Here is a 21,973-nt window from a genome sequence, read left to right as displayed (position 1 = left end):
GGGGGGGGGGTTCATCATATCATTTTGTTGTTGTTTAGGTTCAAAAGATGGCTTATTTAAGTTTGTTTTTTTTTTTTTTGGAAATAAGATGGCTTATTTAAGTTGTGCACAAACAACTCAACATCTGTACCTCAAGGCAAAACTAGAATAAGCAAATTGGAACTGAAAAGAAGAATGAAACACATACCCTCCACTTCATTATCTGAGCAAGAAGCCCAGGCTCACAGACAGCTCTTGCATCTTCGACTTTGCCCCCTCCATCTAATATTTGTAAAGCTGCACGAATAGCCTGCAAGACATAAACTAGGTCAGATTTTTATGGAGGTCCCTTTGGGATCTGATTAAATAGGTCACATTTAAGAATCTAGGTTTAACAGAAACAAACATGAAAAGTTATTTCTGAAGTACCTCAACGGAACCCTCAACTTTCCCCAAGGTAATAGACTTGTCAAATTTTGACGAGTATGTGTGTGTTGTGGGTACTTTCTGCTTCACTATTTTCTCCATAGTTATGGAGGATTTAACGTCTTTAATCATGGCCAATATTCTGCACAACAGACATATATAAGCTCACATCCAGAGCCAAAATTTGTAGCAGCTACAAATCAAAAAAACCATCCTAAGCAAAGGAAAAGGAAGAGCTGAGATATCTCTGGGACCTCAACTGAAAATGGTTATTGACAGAGCTAAAGTGCTTCACCTGCTCTTTGATGCAGCATCTAAAGTCTGTGAACTGTTTTTCTCCCTTTTGTCAGACTTCACGATCTTGGCTTTCCCCTCTTCACCAGACTCACTGGGTTGTGATTCCCTACTAACGAGTGCATATAACTTATCACCCAAAGAGGTTTTACCTTCACTTTTGGTAGCTTTGTTGAGCTTTGCAGACGAACTCTTGTTCAAACTCTTTCTAGTGACATCAATAATTTTTTGTTTTTTGGAAGAATCAGGAAGAGACGGTCCCTCTCTCTTTCTGGAAAAATCAACCTTCACTGCTTTGGATAATTTTTCAACAGTTTCTGCTTTTTTAGCAATCACTCTCTCGCCATTAGTCACTTCTGCAGGCATACCTTTAAATTTTCTTAATTGCTCCGATGTTTGTTTCTCCCTCTTACGATCTCCCGGAAATTTGATGTGATCTCTTGAAGGTGTAGCCAGTTCTTCATCCATCTCGTGTTTTCTGAGGAATTTATTAGAATAAGTCACTTGAAAAAAATCAAGACTAAAGGTCACTTGAAACACCAGCTCAGATGGATAAGAGTAAAAGTACAAGTTGGATGTAAGTAACTCACAAACAATAGATCAAAATTCGATTTTTTATAAGACCATCCCACGCCCTTGGCAAGACATCATCCTCCTCCTCATCATCATCATCACTTACTTCTTCATTTTTGCTCTTATCAAAAACAATTTCCCTGGCATTTTACATAAAACTTGTTACATTTATACACAAGGTACAGTCCACAGATAATTCAAGGGAAAAAAAGTACTTAGGCAAGCATTTCCGGTGATAGGATGTTGGACACCGTCTACACATGGCAAACTGTAGCTCAGGTTTATCTTTATCTTCTCTTTGTTTACAGACGCAACAATGATGCAGAGGACAAGCAAAAGATTCACCAGCAGCAATCTTCTTTTTAAGTTCATCAACCTTGGACTGAGCATCAGGATGAAGCAGTCTGGCAACACAATGTGGATGGTAAAAATGACCGCAAGTCGCATTAACGCAACGGAAGACCTGAAAACAATACCTGAATTTTGACACCATATCCATGGAAAAAATCGAATTCACAGCACCAACTCAAAGCTAAGATAATGTTAACACAGGGATGCATACTTATAATTGCTTTCTTAATGAAAAAAATGCCTCATACACAATTAAATGCATTAGGTACTTAGGCTAGCCTTTGTGCAAAATTTCTTTGCTTTTTCCTTCCATAGGGAATAGGAGTCAATAACTCCTATCATAGACGAATGATTGCCAAGTACAAATAAAGGAGGAACAAGATCGAACAAAAAAAAATTAAAAAAATAAAGAAAAGAAGGAGATGGCAAACCTACAGTTAAAAGGGGAGAATTAGGTAGAAGAAGAAGACGAAACAGCACCCAGACAAACCAAAAAATAAGGGTATGTGCTATCTCAATATGCAGTAAGTAATCTTTCCTATTGATTTAACAAGACAACATTCATATAGGTGGCTAGGAACATCTTCAAACAATTGTACTATTCCACAGCAGGTGTCACAGTACCTCCGCATTAGATGATTGATCAGAAGATCCCAACTTCCCACAAGCATAGCACTGGTGCTGCTGATATTCACAATTCTTACAATAGAATTCTTGATATTTCATTGCCTGTAAGGGGAAACATGTATTAGTAGTAGGAATCAATTTGCTAACCAGAGATGAGGATAACATCACTAGAAGAATAGAAATTTATCAACAGAAAGTTCTAAAAGTATTTCATTGTTCAGGCAATTTTTGACATACCTTAACTTGAGCTTTTGTAAAACCAAGAGATTTACACTGAGATTCAGCACCATCATCCACAGTAGCATGAAATGACCTCAAGCACTTTCCATCACAGCTGGTAAGGACAACAAGAGGCATATTATTTGGAGAAGAAGAAAAAAGGCACTAGATAATGATACGCAATTCAGAAGCAAAACTAACCACCTCTGAAAAGGGAAGCAGAACTACCTACATGCTTCTATCAGGTAAATATTGACCATGAAATTATAAAAGTCCTTAGGAGAACTAGGTGAAAAGAAAAATGTCAATAGCAATAGAACAAAGTAAGAAATCCTAAACAAAGGAGGTGGGCCTGTCGCTATACATCCAGTTAGACATCGGAATGCTGAGCTTATCAGTCCCTTCTTTAGACTTTACTTCACTAAGATGATGAACAAGCTGAATCAATGGTCTACACCTATGTACAAATCTTTATCGGGGTGCAAACACAACATCAACACTGGAACATATATCAAAGAAATTTGGCAAACTATTAATTTTATGTGATTGTCCTTGTGGAATGGTAAAGGCTTAGCACAGACCAAAGAAGTTCACCACCATCGTCACATATTGCGCAGAGAGATTCGAAGTGATTGTAATCAGACTCGTCATCTTCTTCTTCTTCATCGTCATTTATGATCTCATCGACTATAAACTCAGATATTAATCCAACCTGCCAAGAGAAACAAGCACCAGCTCAAAAAAAGAACAAAATATTCTATTCCTCAGTTCCTGCTTCGTGTCTAAGAAAAGCAAGGGAAAGAATATGTACAACCTCGTCAAAGATTTTCTTCTTCTTAGGCTTCTCCTCCATAAATGTAAGTAAAACCTGCATAAAACAAGGCTCAAAAAAACGACCTGATTGAATTCCATTTCGATTCAGACACTAGTTAATTCATCTTTGGAAAAACATTATGTTATTTACAGGATAGATCAGAAATTACTTTTGGATAACGACATGAGAATAAAACAAATTTGAAGCCTCGACCTATAATTAATTTGAAGCCTAGGTCAAACCGTCAAAGTGGGAAAAATTTAATAGTGATATCAGTCAAGAAACATGCTAACGTACATTCAGTTTTACCCCCTTATGCAATTGTATTTCAAAGATGGAAAAAAGACGACGGAAAATCCAATAGATAACAAAAGTGAATTTATTTATATTTTTGAGGGGGATAACAAAAATGAATTTAGAACCATTAGAATCAGAGATCGTTCGACATGCTAACTGAATGATCACAACAAGGAATCAACAAACCTTGGATTGTGCCAATTTTCCATCACGCTTAACAATTTCATTGATAAAATTCATGTGATCCACTAGATCATTCTCTGAAGGCCTGGGCTCATACACACTACAAAATCATAGGTAAGATTCCATATTTCTCGAGGGAAAAAATATATATGTTAGTATACAAGATATCTATAAGCGAACCTGAAAACTTTAGATAAATGATCCCACAAAGCTCTGCCAGAAGATTCTGGATTTCTTTTCAGGAAGTGTAACGAATGCACAGTGATCAAGATTGACCTAATGGTATCCTGGAAAGCCTTCCTTGGTTTTTCAAGTTTGATCCAATCATTCTCTTTAGACAAAACTGAAATTGCTGGCTCTATACGTGAAGAATCAATCTTCCATGTTGTGACTTGCTTATAAATCTTCTGAAGACCATTATCCGCAGTCCCACGCAAGAAAATATGTCTTTTATTCCCATCCAAACTCTCAGTGTCATTCCACTGAAATGTTAGCTCCGCAAATGAAACAGGTTCATCCTTGTCATCCACAAATTCATAGTTAGAGACAGTACTTGGGACTGCTTCAGCTTCATCATCAGAAGATGCCATTCCCACTTCCCCAAATGCTCTGGGGCAATACCTGACTACATGCCAATGAAATTCACTCAGTATACAATGATTAAGAAGCACGAAGTTAAGACATGGCTTCATATAGCGGAAAACTTTCTTTGCAATAATACAGTAGAAAACTTGTTTTACACAAAAACGAAGCCTCCATCGATGTGAAAATATCTGATCGTTAGGCATGGTTATATATCTAAAATTGGAGTTCAGCACCAATTTTGAATTCAATCCTGCTATGCTTATAAAGTATATTTAGAAGTTAGTACAATTACTTGGGATTATTAAAGGCTGATTAGGAGTAATAAGGCGAGACTCGTGGACAGCTAATTTCCTATATATAAAGTGGATAGACTGCTCGTCTTTACTCTCATGCTTATAAATTTGACAAGCGAAGAGAGATTCAGAGTTTTGAACCCAGATTTTCTGGGTTAAGGCAAAAACAAGTATAATAAACAACCCATACGACCAAAAAATTGTTGTAGGACGTTGCGATTCACCGAAATCATTCACTTTATAGATAGGCGACCAAAACGCTAATTCAAACTACTTCCTTACATTGCCGAATTGAGGCAAAAACAAGCAAAATAAACAACTCATACCACCAGAAAACGTTGTTGAACTATGTGATTCACAAAAATCATTCACTTTCTGAATAAACATCCATAACACAAATTCATACCAACTCCCTACACTGCTTAATTAAGGCAAAAACAAGGAAAATAAACAATTCATACCACCAGAAACGGACGTCGAACAATGCAATTCACCAAAGTCATTCACTTTCTAAATAAACAAACCAAAAACAGAAGCATTCATAAACCGATTATTCGGTCCAAAGAATTAACAAAAATTAGGGCTCTGTACATAAATTCGATGAAGCTACATAGCGTAACGTAACAAGACTGCACGCACCTGTGTATAGAACGAAATCGAAACGACGGCAAAGTCGCCGGAGAATTGCGGTGGCGCGCGCAACGGAGAAACCCTATTTAAGAGTAACCGGTGGTGGTAGAGAGTGAAATGTGAGAAACTCGGAACTAGCAGAAATTTAACGATACTGACGCCAAATTTATAAGTCTTTTTTCGTTTTCCTTTTTCCTTTTTAGTAGATAAATTTTAATTAATTAATTATTTCTCCAATAATTAACTTATTCATATAAAAATACCAATAAGATATATATATTTATAAACGCTGAATTCATCGATAGACCACTAAAGTTATCCGCATAATTCACTTAGACATATTAACTAAGATTTGTACTAGAGGTGGACGTTCGATTCTTCAGTTCGATTTTATCAAATTTCGGTTCGGTTCTTTGATATTCAGTTTTAGAAAAGCGTGCACCATATTTATACTAAACTAAGATCGATTTAGTTCGATGTTTTTAATCGGTGTTTCGAATAAAAATAAAGTGGAACTATGATAAAGTGTTAAAAATTTCATGTGCTTAATAAAAATAAAGAGAAAATAAATATGCGACATTATTTTTGGTTTCTTCCGTACCTGAATGAATAAAGAAGAGAGCAAATATAAGGACTCAACTACATAAACAGAAGAAGTACTAGATTGTCATTATAATGTTTTATCACTAAAACAATGTTTTGTCGTAAAGGGCTAGGTGAAGTAAAAAGTTTAAATGGGTCATGTAAATTTTTTGAGTAAGAAATGTTTAAGTATATTAATTAAGCAATATAATTAAATTTATTTGATAAAAGTGCGATTCTTCGGTGCACCGTAATTTCGGGACCTTGCACCGAACTCCAAACTGAAGAATCGAAATTTCAAAAATAAAGAACCGACACTGAAAAATCAAAATAATTCGATTTGGTTCGATCTTTAGGTATTTATGCCCACCCCTAATTTGTACCTATTGAACACCTTGACAATTCTGAATTTGTATCATTTAGACACTTTGTGCACACGTACCACAAAAAGTTTAACCTGCACCTAGTTAGGTGCGTGAATTATTTAATCACCTTTTCAGTTTTTTATTTTTTCTTTTCATTATTACTATTTTTTTAAAAAAAATAACTATATTTCTTTCTTCTTTCCTTTCAAAATTATAGACGGTTGCCACCAATTTTTTATAACAATAAAATCTACCGCCTTACATTTTTTTTATAATTTTACTTCTTCTCTTATGCTTAAATTTGATAAGAAATGGAGTCAACTATCTATATTTTTTTTTGTTGGAAAAAATGAAGAATATAATCTAAGTTTTTTATCAAAAAATGAAATCATCATTCACTTTTTTGCCGGAAACATGGAGGCCACAAACACTTCCGCCGATCCACACTCCTCCTTGCTTCATAACGAAACACAAACAGAAAGTAAAATTAAAATCAAAATAAATATAGATGAACAAATTTTTTCTTAAAAGAAAAAAATATATACTATCTATTAAGATAACAAAAAGAGAGGAAAAAAAGAGAAGAAAATAAATTGATACTTAAGTATATGTTAAAATCTTCATTTAGAAAACAACAATGGTGAACAAGAGGTGATTTTAGCGAGAGAAGAAAAGAAAAGGTTTGGGTTGGTGTCGGGTGCCGGGTGAGTGTGATGATGACAAAATGAATTTTTATTTTTTTTTAGTTGAAATTCTTTTTTTTTTAGATTTAGATTTTTTAATTTTCAAAATTTAATGGTATAATTATTTTAAATTTGAATGTCACGTGTTTCATTTGATTTGTTATTCACGTCAATTGCATTTGTGTTACACACACTTCCTATTTTGATCAAGTCTTAGAAAAATGTCTGAGAGGTGTTTACTTTTTAAGGTTTGAGTGTCTAATAGGAAAAAAGGCATATTGAAGTGTCTAAGTGAATTGTGCGGACAATTTTAAGGGGTCATAACATATTCTTCCCGTTCATCTTTACTTTTCCGCTTTATAGAATAATTTACTATTTTATGTTTACTTTATCCTTGCTACTATTAAATATGATTTACTTTTAATATTTAAATGACTTATATTTAATAGTTGTACTCTAGTAAAATTACTTTTATCATTTACTCTTTATTAATCTATCTATCAAATTAATAATAAACAATTATTGTTGGACAAAGAAAGTACAAAATAAAGATGACATTTTAGCAAAGCTTTTTCTTATAAACAATCTAATAAAGTTGTTAGATAATGACGAGAGGGAGTTGCTCGAGGGGTAAGTATCCCTCACTTCCAACCCGAAGTTTGCGAGATTGAGTCACCAAGAAAGTAAAAGGGGTGGAAGCTTATAGGGAGGGTAAAAAAAATGTTGTTACATAATATGAAACTTTAGCAATGCTTTTTTCTTATAAACAATTTAATAAAGTCGTTCATTATGATATGTGTTTTGTTCTTCGATTTGATTTTTATCAACTTTTAGTTTGATTGTTCAATTTTTAGTTTTGAAAAAATGTGCATGAAATACCAAATCGAATTAATGTAGTTTGATTGATTTTTTACGGGTCAATTTAGTTTGATGTTTTTCGAAACGATTGTTCGATGCTAATAAAAATAAAATAATGATAAATTCAATGTACAAGACACTTACAAATTTAAAATCATGTCAAATAATAGCATGTCTCACCATAAAACACTTATTAAGTTTGAAAAGATCATATTTGTCTTAGTCAAGAATATTTTATCTTCAACTATTACTCGAGGATGAAACACTTATTATGCTTAAAATATCATCTTTATCTTAATCAAGAACATTTTATCTCTAACTATTGCTCAAGGAAAAAAAACAAAAACGTAGACAGATTCATTTACATTACATATATATTAATATTTCGATGCACTAAATATCAAAAACCTTACATTAACGAAAATTTTGACAAAAATAAACACCAAACTTAAATACCAAAAGAATGAAATCGAAGACCCAAATTAATTCGATTCGTTCCAACATTTTTATTTTTTGATATTTATGTCCACCCTCTAGAGTGTTCTATACTATTTAATTTAAGTGTCAATAGATCTTGTTTTATACTATTTTTAGTTGAAGGATCATTACATCTTAGTATAAGGTAAGAGTTATTATATCCCGAATATTTATGAAATAGAAATATTGTTGTCGATAGACTTAGATTTTTATTACATAAAGTAATCACTAACTATTAACATATATATGTAATGTCAAATAGATATATGATAAAATAAAAGTAAAGATCAACCAATTGATTCATTACTAGTATGGAACGTAGTGTCGGACAATTATGCCATCATATAAACCTATGTCATACAAACAGCCTTTTGATGCTTTTTTAATCATCAGCAGCATGTTAGCAGCAGCATTACAAAACAAGTTAAAAAGACATTTTCAACAAATAGAGAAATCCTCATTTTATTGCATAAAGAGATCGAATCGTCTACGCGCCCTTGCTATGCATTATAATTTTCTTGCATAATTCCAGCAAAGATTGATTCATCAAAGCAAATGTATAAAAGCTCCAAGCTTCGGATGTCAAAATTTCAAACATCCATCATTCATCGCAGATGATTTGCTTCCTTACGCGAAAAAGAGAGTATGATTGTCACCATTGTGTGGTGGCGTGAGTTTCGAATACTTACTATACAGACTCCTCATTTGTGGTTGGTGCACAAAATATCGGTCTCATGTAAGTATCATCAAACCTCCTCCAGTAGGAATGGATTGTATATACAGGTCTTTGAAGCAACATGGACAAGCTATCCTTCGCGCGTAGTAGATTGGTTGTAGCAGATTCATCAAACGAAAGCAAAGGAAGCGTCTCTTTTGAGATCGATGATTCTCTATCTATACCTCTCCTACTGTCATTTTGCGGAAGCAAATGGTGAATAAGTGGCTTTGTCAAGAAGCCAAAAACCTGGAATGAAACCAATGAATTTATGGAGTTACCAAAAATTGACGAGTTGGGTCGAATGGACAGGCCAAACAACAATATATAAAATCCCACTAGTGCCACACCTCGTGGAGTTAGAGAGGTTGTTCATAATACGAATACGCCTAAGCTCTGTAGTTCTAATGGATTTTTCTATACCAAATATCAAAATCTTATCCAATTTGCCGTTAACTTACCAGAGTACTGAAGAGCACAACAACTACTGTAGTCGTAACCATGACCGCATGTACTGGATCAATGGTAACACCAGAGAAAGTGAACTGCATCGAAAGTTCATACGTTCAATATTAATCAGACAGACTTAAATTTTAAAACTGATCCATATCGTGGGAAATGCTAAGATACCTGCTTGAACGCCAGGGCTATAGAAACCGCCCCTCTCATAAGACCAGCCCACCAAATTACTATCTGATAAAATAGCACACATGACACAGCGCACATATTTACGACATGATTATTTCAAGAAATAACGAGCATGTTACCTGATGTTTGAACGTTATTGGCGGCGTTCTTCTAGCATTTCGATTCATGAAATTGGAAAGAACAGAGAGAGGGAACACAAAAGCAGCACGCCCAATAGCCATCAATACGAGCACAGTAACATATATTCCCATTGAAGTCCAAACACTACCAGCAAGACTGGATATAAAAGAGTCAGCTTTGTTTTGCGGATTCTCGAACGAGGGAATTCAAAAAATAAATATGTAGTATCTATGGATTTGAACTTGGAACCTCAAAATAAATTTTAAACCACTAATAAGCCAATCTCATGTCTTGTGCTCAGGTCCTCGGGATATTCAAAAGCTATATATGTGTAATTTATTACCGAGGAAGTTCAATACCTCCCGACCCCCTAGATCCTCCCTATCCACAAAAGGACATTGTTCACCAAATCAGTCAAAACTCTATTAAATTACAAGCACTTAACATTCACATTGAGTTCTTTTAATTGAACACTCGAGGAGAAGTTATCTATCTCTACCTTTTTATACGACCTAAGATGAATTGATAACCGAATATAAATCAATAATAATTGAATGATACCATTGAGTTGATATCTTACCTTTGTTGGCTCATCTTCCACTTTTCAATGTCCAACGCATCCATCCCCACGTACAAGAATATGAACGTTTCGGCAATGAAAGACATAGCTTCAAATGCATGCCTGTGTCCAAAGTATATATCATCTCAATACATCATCATACGACTCATAATAATTAGTAGCCTGAGGTCTAACATCTAATCTTTTAGATTTTTATTGAAAAACTTTATTTTTTCCATGTTCTAAACTATATTATTTTAGTAATAAGAAAGGGGAATAAGCACACACGTTACCGTCAACGGGTGTGCTTCCCGGAATTACTATGTAAGAAAGGGGAATAAGTACACACGTTACCGTCAAATTTGGAGGTCTAAGACCGAAGCCTCATTTTTAAAGGCATTTAGTCGCCCCGAATACAAGCATTTCACAATAGGTCAAAATTGCAGAAAATATATGAATGACACTTTCATGCATACCTCGTAGTGATTCTTGAACTATCAGTCACATTATGCCATGCATAGTGAGACATCAAGATTCCGGAAAAGAAGACGGTCAAAATCCCACTGAGGTTCCAAAGCTTTAAACAACATAATCAGTTTGTAAATACCATGAGAATACTAATATATATATATATATATATATGAAAATAGAATTCACAAACGAAACTAGGATTGAACTATATGGTGCCTGAGTTCGGGATTCTACCACGTCTCATTTGATTTATTGGTTCGAAATCAATTATGTGTAACAATTTAGTGTTTTCTCAACACAAAACAGTATAGTTCAAGTAATTACTATACCTCAGCCAACATGTAAGACAGATATGCCATCAGAAGCATGAGAGATATTTCACGAACGGTAGAATGTCTGCACAGATATGAAACATTTAGAATTTATAGGATAATGTAGATTCTGAGCTTCCATATATGAATACAGAAACATCAAACACGAATTTTACCTTCCGAAATATAAGCCCTTCAGAATGTATGATGTTATTAGTCCAACCTGCATGCAGAAACAGGACACATTCAGCAAAACTGTTTGCTCGTGGCACTCGTGCTCCAAGGAGCAAAATAAATTTAAAATAAGTAATTCGCTTAGAAGTGAAGTCAATGACAAGGAAGGATAATCTTGAAAGTAAGTTCAACCTCATGTTTGATATAATCAGCATAGTAGTATTTTCTTAGAAGGCGATAATTCATCAATTACACCATCCTATACCCTCGGACACAACATAAACAGTTTTTTCATTTTTTTCGAGCATTATGGAAACAACTAAATCCGGCCTCTACCACATAGTACGAAATTAAAAGAGTAAAAAGACTAACAGCAACTCCGAGACAAGTGCTTGTGGAGAACAGGTAGAGAAAATCTAGAAAGACATGGAAAGCCGACCAGCCATTGAATCTTGCGACATCAATCTTCTGCACTGCATTGAATAGAACAACTGATGTAGCATCATTCACTACTCCTTCCCCAAAGACAAGGCTGTAAAGTAACGGAGTCTCGTCTTGATGAAGAACCTGCACATAAAGTTTGCAGCAACGCAGATGTAACTAACTAGCTGACTTAACGAAACACGACACACGACCTCACATGCCATTATAACTAACCTGCAGTGTGCAAACAGTATCCGTTGACGAAAATATTGCTCCAATACCTTAATCAGGACAGTTGCATCAGTATTATGTCACAGCTAATATCAACAATGAAAAAGCAAACAAGGAAATTCAGATAGAACGAACAAACCAAGGTAGTCACGAATAGTCAATCCATTGAAATTAAGCTTTGGAAATATCCACCAGCTGCCTATATTAATCAGAAATGAATGTTAAACCAAATAAAATAGATAATATAACGAAAGAAGAAGCTTTGGAATGATAGATTACCCGATGCGATAATACTTGATGATATGAAAACACCAATAACTCCAAACGACATAATAGTTAAGAAGTTATGGAAAAACTGCTTCTTCTTAACTTGGAATCTGGAGAAGATATGTATACACAACATGTCATTTAAAAAAGTAAGATGTTTGACATCGATGGAATTATAGTTTAACATAAAACCTCTTACCCTGCGTTAAATATTATCGGTGGAAGTAGATAAATGAAGAACACTTCTTCATTAAATCTGAGTATGTGAGAACTTTTCCCCTTGCTTATCAGAAGTATTATTGTCCCTGATATGAGACCCTATACACCAGAGGAGCAGCTTATTACACTCACAACCAGTGAAAAACAAAACGGTTGATTCCGTAAACTATACTTAAAAACAAAATAACACCAAATAATTCAGAGAAACTATGAATATGACTTAAGAAACTATGTTGCTCAGACTCTTTATAAATCTCGACATATGATCCTAAGACTACTGAGTATCAAAAAATTATTTAGTATTTTGTTTTTACTTAAAGAGCCTGCTGATTGAAACTATGTAGAATAACCTAGAACAGAGAAAGTACTCCTCCGTTTTGTTTTAATTTACTCGTCTGGCTTTGACTCGACGCGAAATTTTAAAAAATAAAAATGAAAGGACTTTGTGAATCTTGTACTCTTAGATCTAAGGATATGTACAATGTGCCAACATACACTTTAAGTTTATCTTTAATCCCGTGATCCCGTGGAAATTTAGAATTAAAAAGTTGACATAAAGTAAATTGAATTCATTAACAAATTCCTAACGAAGAAAAAGAGAGGAAATGCATATACGTACAATGATAATGGCTGTGATGGATTCGTTAACCCATCGATTTTCTTCGAATAAAGAGCCAATTACCAAACATATACACAAAATCGCCACGAACAGAGTGATCGGAACCACCATCTCATGGCTGTTCTTATGCCCAATAAAATTCACGTAATTGAACAGGGCCATTTTTCCACCACTTCACTCACACTCAAATTTAACAACCCTGCTAGTTTCTATTTGTATGCTATATTTTTGTTGCATGATATATATGAAAGTAGAAAATATGAGCTAAAAAGACTAAAATTTTTGTGGTACTGACTAGAAAATTGACACATTTGTAATAAGACGAAATTATCATACACAAGTGTAGGAGGATATCTTTATACTGTTGTATTTTGTCGTAACGATCCTCTTATTATGCTAAGGACTTATTCTTACTATGCTGAGGATGGACTTATTCTTCTAAGTTGTATAAGTGATGGTTTATTTTTTTTATCTATTTAATGAATTAATTATTTTAAAATAAATGTTCGGACAACTCAATAGAATGTGTGGCTTGAAGTCAATTTTTTTTAAAAATATTTAATAATTTATATAGTCAATTAAATTTGATAATTGTTTTTTTTTCTTAATTGACGATAGAATATTTTTGAAATAATTCGTAAGACATGAATAGACATATAACATCACAAATGTTTGTATTAAGTTCTTATTGATTATATCTTTAAGAACTTTTCAAGTTTTTGGCCAAAAACATCATTAAACTATACCCCAAACATAACCTACATCCTTAAAGTATCATTTTTAGCAGAAAAAATCCTTTAACTATATCCCAAACTCAAATTACATCCTTAAAGTATCATTTTTAGCAGAAAACATTTTTTAAGTATGTTTAAGTGAACAATTTTCATCCTTTTGTTAGATATTGTCAAAAAATTAAGGGATCTTACGAAAAAATGAGTAGAACGTGACTATCAAGAAAAGTTATTCTGGAAAATTTCATTACTTTCTACAAGAAGTTCTTTAAAAATAAATCTTAGACACTATTGCTCATGAAAACTAAAAATGATTGGAAGGTATGAGTGCACATGATTTGCCTTTTCATAAAGAAAAGAAGTTGGAGATTAATTATTTTTACCTTTTTCTTAACCAATTAAATGAATAGATTTTTGGGTCAATCTAATATCAAAGTGACCAAAATATTGATTATGTCTCGTATTTGAGTTTCATTCTACATTATTGAAGCGGAAGTCTCCAACAAATGTCGCTTCTAGCATATTCAATTGAGAAGAAACATATTTAAACTAAAAATATTTTTAATTAAAAATACATGAAAAATGAATGAAAAAAACGATCAAATTAAAAGATTTGGCATAATTCTTAACTCAATTACGAAAAAGTTCAGGATAATATTCTTGGCATATTTAAGAATAATAATTAGGAAGAAATGACTTAATTTTTGTGGAATATATAGATTAGTTTCCTGATAAATTCAAGTAGAAGGATGAAATTATTTACTTTAAAATACTTGAAGGATGTTTTCTGCTAAAAATGATACTTTAAGAATAAGAATGTAGTTTAAGTTTGGAGTATAATTAAAGGATGCTTTCTACTAAAAATAATATTTAAGGATGTAATTTAAGTTTGGGGTATAGTTGAAGGATGTTTTTGGCCAAAAACTCAACTTTTTCAATGGTGTGAATTTTTAAACTATCCAAAATTACTTTAGAAGTAGTATATTTTTTAAAAAATAAATTAAAAATTTATCTAATAGATTAATTATTTTTACTTCTAAATAGTTTTGTAATGTTTTCTTATTACAAAGTAGACATAAATCATCAATATTATATTGATTTCATGGTTTATAAGATATTCAAAGTTAAGATAAGAGTCATAAACTTCATTACTTGATAATCTAATTAACTTTGAGCTTAAAATGTTTAAAACATGATTGATTCAAATTGAAGTGAAACACACAAATTGAAAAGTACAAAGCAACTGCAAATTTAATTATCTATAACTTTAAATTATAATTACATCAATTGTATTTTAAGAAAATAATAAAATTTTGAAAATATGTTCATCAATAAAATATTCACAACTACTAAGAAATTTTTAAAGATCCGAACTTTAAACAATTCATTTGACTATTCAAATCTCAACGGATGAAAGAATCAAATCTTAACACCCACAAATTTAGTCTACAAAAACACTACTCCCTCTATTTCATATTAACTGAATTTGTAAAGATAATCTTAAGAAAAGATATTTAAAGACATAATTTTAACCATATAAACACTATAAAATCATATTAACAGAATTTGTAAGATAATCTTAAGAAAAGATATTTAAAGACATAATTTTAACCATATAAACACTATAAAATCGTAAGTGTAATAAGGTGTTGCCTCTGTCCTATTTTATGTAACATAGTTTGACTCTGCACTGAGTGTATAAAAGAAAAGGAAACTTGTATAACTTGTGGCAAAAATAAAATATAGCGACCGTAAATTATTTCATTAAGATATTTAAATTATTATTTAATATAAAAATATATCTTTTTACGAGGACTCATATAAATTGAGACAGAAAATTGTCCTATTTTCTATTCTATTTTACGTAAGATAGTTTGACTTGTAACTTGTAGCAAAAATAAATTATAATTGCTATCATTTTATATATTTAAATTACTATTTAATATAAAAATATGTCTTTTTACGAGGACTCATATAAGTTGAGACAGAAAATTATCCTATTTCTATTCTATTTTATGTAAGATAGTTTGACGTATAACTGGTGGCAAAAATGAATTATAATGGCTATAAATCATTTTATATATTTAAATTATTATTTAATATAAAAATATGTCTTTTTACCAGGATTCATAAACTATGACCAAAATTTCAAAAGACACACTTTAATTAACTAAAGGAAGGTCCTATTGTTATGCCTGAACTTATTTTTTTATAATTTCGTAAACCTATTGTCTTTCATAGAAGATTCCATAATTTCACATAACTGAGGCGTGCAAGACATATTTGGATTTTACTTTTAAGTCAAAAAGGTGCATAAAATACAAAAAAAAAATAAAAAATTCAGGAATACTAGAAGCTTAATTTAGTTAAGTATGTGTCTGAAATTTTCTCAGTTTATCTCCTAGAAAAAAAAGATTCAAACATCTCTATCTCGAACTTTCAAGAATTCAATTATATATACTTACAATGATAATGGCGGTGATGGATTCGTTAACCCATTTATTTTCTTCGAGTAAATGCCCAATCACTAAACAAAAACACAAAATCGCAACGAAGACAGTTATGGGAACCACCATCTCATGGCTGCCAGTATCATTCACATAATTGAACAGTGCCATTTTTGTAAACTCACAAATTTAACATTTTTTTGGGGGGATTTTTCTATTTTTTTTTGAAGCATGATATGTATGAAGCAGTGTTTTAGCTGCTAATAAGAAAACAAATTTTGCGGTGCTTATTGGGGAAAATGAACACGTCTGGGGAAGAAGACGAATTATCATGCAAACAAATACACGTGGCCATATTTTATTCTCCTTTGTTGTACCTTTCTATATTGTTTTTTAATTCCATCTTTATTTATCTACAATACAATTTTTTTAGTTTCATGAAAATCGATCTATTTGATTTAGTATGGAGTTTAAATTATATCAAATACTATAAAGTATCATTTTTAAATATATCATGTGAAGAAATTGAAGTTAAAAGTATTGAAAAAAAAATAATAGAGTCATTCTTTTTTAAAAAAACTAGAAAATAACTAAATCATTTTTTTAGAACATAATAATATATATTAAAAATAATTATCAAGCAGTATTTATTCAGATTGAAAAATCAAGAATAACTTTTTGTGTCTATTTTAGCTTTGGTATTAAAATGCAGCAGTAGAAAAGAAGCGTCGTATTTTTCGAATAATTCCTACGATGCACGATCTAGATTTAGTTAAAGCTCTAACAAATTTAAAAATAAACTAGATCATTCTTTTTAAAACAAAAAGAATATATTTTAAAAATAGTTATCAAAATTAAAAAAATCAAGAACACCTTTTTGTATATATTTTAACTTTGGTGTCAAAAGAAGTATCGAATTCAGTTTTGAGTATAAAGAAAATCGTGTTGAAAGCATTATTCCCGCATAACACCTATAATGTGTGATCTAAATTTAGTTAATAGCTCTAATAAAGGCTCTTCTGAACATAGGGTGGAAAATCAAAAATAAAATAAAAACCAGAGTATGTAAAGTTCTCAACAATGTAAAGTTGACACAAGACTTATCTTAATGATATTAGTCTGAAGAAAACATTAGTGATGTAAAGATGAACCTGTCAAAATCATGTGACATCACATTACAAAAAAGATAAGTCTGATCTAAACTCTAATAATAGCTAAAGGATGTTCTTAATTCCATTCTATGAAGAGTAATAACAGAGGCAATCTCATATAAAACTTTTGATGATGAGTTACAACTCTTAAGCAGTAGCACCACTTGCACCCTTCCCTTTCTTTTTCTGTAGCTTCTTCATGTAAAACTCCAGTTCCTTACCCTCCAAGATGTAACTGCCAAAAGTTATGATAAAAAAAATGTAACAAATGACAGCTGCAAGAGTTGAGCATGATACTCTCTCTATGTTCCAATTTATGTGATAAAGTCTGAATAGCTTCGAAATCTAAGAAAGAAGCTTTTGCTACTTATGGACATAGTTTGAACACTTTTGGGATGCGTGGTCTTTAACATTTTGTAATATTTGGGACAGTATGAAAGGTTCACTACAACAAACTAAAACATACACAATATATTTCCACAAGTGAGGTATGGGGAGGTAGGACGTACACAGACCTTACCCCTACCTTTGTAGGGTGGGGAGGTTGCTTCCGATAGACCCTCAAATCAAAAGAAAAGAAGAAATTATAGTAAGGTGCAAGGACATAAAACAGCAAAATAGCAGGATAACAAAACAAATAGCAAATGAAGCAACTGATAGATATAAACACTGAAGAAAGGAAGCTATGTAATTACCCCTGTAAGAGCTTCTCATCGGGGGTAAAATGAGAAGTTTAAGTTAAACTGTTCCCAAATTTAGAAAGCTTCCGTTATTATTGGAAAGAACTAGGAAAGAGAATATTCACATAATCAGCTACTATTATATATCTTCCAAGTAGAAAGTCATAACTAATAGGATTCCAAAAGACATGATATTCATGACCAAACATACATTGTTGTCTTACATAGTAAATTAAAATTTTAGTTAAATCATTTTTATGGTTAAATGAAAAGCTTTTTTTAGTTAAATCATTTTTTTCATCACGGTTTATTTGGACCGAAATTGATGCAGATAGTTGAATCTATATATAAACAAGGAAAAGATCATTAATTCAATGACATATGATCATAGTTTAGCAATAAAAAATCAGCAACGCCGCCAAAAAAAAATTATGATAATACTAGACCTCCAATGCAAAGACTGGCAAATTCAAGTTAGCATGGCTAAAATTTCTCATAGTTGAAAAAATGTATTATGTCATTAAATGCATAACATCAAGTCAAAATAGTTAGTAGCAGGTCGATAGAACGAAACAAAGAGTCCGCAGATTTGAGCTTCAGAGTTTTCTACTAAGATTAAATAGAGAAGAAAACTCATACCCATCAGCACGACCACATTGGCCAGGTCGTGATGAGATTGCCGCCAAAAGACGACCACTAGCAAATTGCTCTTCAATATGTGGGTCGATCTTACGATCCTGTTGACGTTTTTCCAGCTTTCTTTGGACATGGTTACTTTTCTTCTCCTCTGCAGCAGCCTCAGCAGCCTCCTGTGAAATTAAATACAAAACCTTCACATAATGCACTGAGACTCTATGCCAACCAAACCAATAGAACACCACGCTGTAAACATATACTAAGACAAAATTCACCACAAGAGACATTGAAAAAAAAATTAAAAGAAAAATATTCAGAAAAGAGGGGGAAAAGTCTTTGAAAATTTAACACAAACAATTACGTATTTCAATTTGCATGAGGAACACCACATAGAGCGCAAGAAACATTTGTAGCTTCACAAATGCTCAAGTAAAACAACTCGCAATTAAGAGTATGAATTAAGTGAATAAATTGTATCATAAAATAATTATCAAATAAAAAGAAGTGGAACATCATGATCAGAAGAGCGCACATAAGATAAGATAAGCATTTGCGCAAATACCTCTCCTTCCTTCTTGGCAGCACTCTTCTTCTTGCGACCAATTTCAACACCATAGTGCTGGAGATACCACTGTTTAAATGGAGCTGCATCAACTTGCACAATAGCACTCTTCACTAGAGTTTGTGTTCTAACCAACTCGTTGTTTGAGGCATTGTAGACCACATCCAATAAACGGGTCTTCCTAGTAACAGCTTCACTACCCCAAGAGTAATTTCCAGTGTCCAACCTCAAAGCACGCCACTTCACATTGCCTCCTCGGACCCTGATCCTCCTAACAGTCTTAGCATTAGGCACCAACTTTGTATTTGCAGACTGTCTTCCCATCTCATACCTTCACATAGACATTGAATCAAAAGTTAATATCATAATGTACACTCGATTGAAGTCATATCCATGGACAGCCCAATAAAAGTTATTGAGAAGATCTACTCTAAGGAAAAAGACAAGATTCTCATTGCAATTATGTAACAAAAGCAACCTATATCTACATCCTAATAAATCTACATTTCTTCCTCTATATATAAAAGGTCCAGATTTCATCAGACAAACGGTATTCAATAAAATAAATACACTCTATCCCAAATTAATTTGAATTCAACTAAACAAATCCTCTCACGTAGCATCCATTTCAGCTAGGCTCAGATTAAAAAGTATGACATTCAATAAATCAACGGCACTCAACCACAAAATACTTTAGTCGGCTATATCAGTACACATTCCAAATAAAGTCAGACAATCAATAATCAATTTCACTCAAATCCCAATTTACTCCTATTGCACTGTATGAATCTTTTGCATCCATTCCAATTGAATTCAGCTTCAAAAGTATAAATATCCAATATATCAACTAGACTCGTGCCAAATTATTTCAGACAAATATATCAATCTTATGTACACAAAATCACTACATTCAGGTCAAAGTAGCATCAATAAATCAGCATTGCTCAACCTCGAGTTAGTTTTAGTAAACTGCCTAAGATCTTTGCATCAATTCCATTACATTCAACTCCAAAATAGTAGAAAATACTCAATGTATCAACCACACTCATCACAATTAGTTTGATCGACTATATCAATCTTATATACACAGATCACTAAATTCAAATCTCATTGCTCAGCCTCAACTTAGTTTAACTAAACCTATATCCAGCTACAACATATAGAAGTAACCAATCTACCAACTACACTCATACCAAATTAGTTTATATCGACTATTTTGAATCTCTTGTAACATTACATTGAGATAGAAACAATAAATTCCACTTACTTTCGCTTCTTCCTCCATGCCTTCTTCTTGCCTCCAGTGGCACGTCTCTTGTGCATCGAATCCCGAGAGATACCTGCCAATCACCATAGCATATTGCTCTTTTAAGCTTATTTTTCACAATTTCACTATAACAGAAAACAAACAAACGAGATTAACGAAGGCAAACGGTAAGCTGATTGGATCGATTTCCTTACCCATGGTTGCCGGCGACGAAGTATCCTAGGGTTCCGGTGGTTTCGCACTGCAACGGTGAAGGGCTCTTCTAGCGGGACGGCTAAATGAGATGCACTGGGTTTTTAAACCATCTTTTAAAACCCTAGCTGTAGTTAGAATACCATTTTTGTCCTCCCTTTTGCATTTTAGTCCTTGTTGTTTAACCTCGAATTCAATTTCAATCCCTCAATTTTTATTTATTCCAATTTGGTACAAATATTTGATTCAAAGGAATGATAAGACTAACAATTTTTACTATTTATATTACAATTTGTTTAGAACTATCATTAAAAATCTTATATCACCTTAAACTTTATCTTATAATTCAATACATAATGATTATTAATTAAGTAATAACTTCAACAGGTGGTTATATTATCGAATAGATTTCAAACACGATAAATTGAATAAATTGTAGTATAATTTTGAATTTGAGCTCATAGTTCAAACCTCTTATCCGTATTTGCATTGCTTATCAAATAATCAAATAACAGGAGCAATTTACTTATGAGTTTACAACGTGCATTTTGATCCTTTTATCAAGATTTCTAAATTAAGAACTAGAAAGATTAAGCATATCTGTTGACGCAAAGACTATATCTTGTTTATATGAAAGACATCAAATTAATATAATTTTTTATGTCAACTTTGTTAAGAAAAGAAAAACTATAGTAAGATTATTAAAAGTCATCATTTTCTAATAGATATGTGCCTCAGCCCAAAACATGTGTCTCAAATAGAAGTGTTTCAAATAATTACGCGCAATGTAAGTTTTAAATCTCAAATTTTAATTGTTGGAAGATTAGTATCGGAGAAAAATTACAAATTGAAAGTTTAAATTCGACTAATATAATACCAAAATTCATATATGTATGATGTCTTTGATTTTGCGTAACTAGATAACCCGCTCGAAAAAAAGTTAGCATTTTTCATTTCTCATTTCAAGCTTCATGGATCTTATCCATTTTTTGCACCTTATACTTTGAAAAACATGGAAACCAACAAGTCGGATTTGTTTGATACATGTCAAAACCTTCAAAAATAGTGTTAATTTTTTTTAGATTATGAATTACAACAATATTTCTAGATAGTTCAAGCAACATAAAACAACAATAACATATTCAATGTAGACCCAGAAAATAGAATTTGGAGATGATAGAGTTTATATCCAAGGTAGAGAAGTTGTTTTTGATGATAGACCCTCGATTCATAAAAAAGAACGCAATCTCAAAAGAGAAGTATCTGAAGTGTAAGGAATAACAAATAATAACATAACAAAAACTACAACAAATC

The 21,973-nt window shown here is 32.4% G+C and overlaps 3 protein-coding genes across 7 annotated transcripts in view; all 3 read right to left on the bottom strand.

Moving 5' to 3' along the window:
- Positions 1-5,424, bottom strand: part of LOC107002274 (protein ENHANCED DOWNY MILDEW 2) — a 12,893-nt gene extending 7,469 nt beyond the window's left edge. For 2 of the 4 annotated variants that reach the window (XM_027912048.1, XM_015200225.2), the window contains exons 1-12: positions 5,281-5,424; positions 3,944-4,388; positions 3,767-3,863; positions 3,284-3,337; positions 3,051-3,181; positions 2,488-2,584; positions 2,248-2,352; positions 1,488-1,735; positions 1,290-1,412; positions 701-1,177; positions 409-547; positions 188-289 (exon numbers count right to left, since the gene is read on the bottom strand). In XM_027912048.1, the coding sequence (XP_027767849.1) occupies positions 188-289; positions 409-547; positions 701-1,177; positions 1,290-1,412; positions 1,488-1,735; positions 2,248-2,352; positions 2,488-2,584; positions 3,051-3,181; positions 3,284-3,337; positions 3,767-3,863; positions 3,944-4,353 (1,983 nt within the window). In that variant the 5' untranslated portion in view covers positions 4,354-4,388; positions 5,281-5,424. Of the gene's footprint in view, positions 1-187; positions 290-408; positions 548-700; positions 1,178-1,289; positions 1,413-1,487; positions 1,736-2,247; positions 2,353-2,487; positions 2,585-3,050; positions 3,182-3,283; positions 3,338-3,766; positions 3,864-3,943; positions 4,389-5,280 lie in introns of those variants that run through there. The other 2 variants (XM_015200226.2, XM_027912047.1) reach the window with 2 other exon arrangements.
- Positions 5,425-8,560: 3,136 nt separating this feature from the next.
- Positions 8,561-16,423, bottom strand: LOC107001818 (sodium/hydrogen exchanger 4). Of its 2 annotated transcripts, none has more exons than XM_027912328.1 (14): positions 16,190-16,423; positions 12,355-12,473; positions 12,168-12,265; positions 12,028-12,087; positions 11,892-11,938; positions 11,607-11,801; positions 11,237-11,283; positions 11,079-11,145; positions 10,755-10,855; positions 10,300-10,401; positions 9,719-9,875; positions 9,582-9,644; positions 9,413-9,496; positions 8,561-9,200 (listed from the first exon to the last, which is right to left on the bottom strand). In XM_027912328.1, exons 1-14 carry the CDS (start codon positions 16,340-16,342, stop codon positions 8,925-8,927), a joined length of 1,569 nt encoding a protein of 522 aa, XP_027768129.1. In that variant the 5' UTR covers positions 16,343-16,423; the 3' UTR covers positions 8,561-8,924. The 2 variants fall into 2 exon arrangements, with proteins under 2 accessions (XP_027768129.1, XP_015055265.2); XM_015199779.2 differs by lacking the exon at positions 16,190-16,423 and adding an exon at positions 12,994-13,294.
- An 814-nt stretch (positions 16,424-17,237) lies between these two features.
- On the bottom strand, positions 17,238-20,818 carry LOC107002566 (40S ribosomal protein S8-like). Its single transcript, XM_015200629.2, has 5 exons — positions 20,662-20,818; positions 20,468-20,540; positions 19,201-19,531; positions 18,642-18,811; positions 17,238-17,557 (listed from the first exon to the last, which is right to left on the bottom strand). The coding sequence occupies exons 1-5, from the start codon at positions 20,663-20,665 to the stop codon at positions 17,470-17,472; spliced, it is 666 nt and encodes a 221-aa protein (XP_015056115.1). The 5' UTR covers positions 20,666-20,818; the 3' UTR covers positions 17,238-17,469.
- Between the last annotated feature and the right edge of the window lie 1,155 nt (positions 20,819-21,973).

Source organism: Solanum pennellii, chromosome 10 (genome assembly GCF_001406875.1).
Source record: "Solanum pennellii chromosome 10, SPENNV200".
NCBI lineage: Eukaryota > Viridiplantae > Streptophyta > Magnoliopsida > Solanales > Solanaceae > Solanum > Solanum pennellii.
The sequence above is the reverse complement of the archived record's forward strand: the minus strand, read 5'-3'. Positions and strand labels throughout refer to the sequence as shown.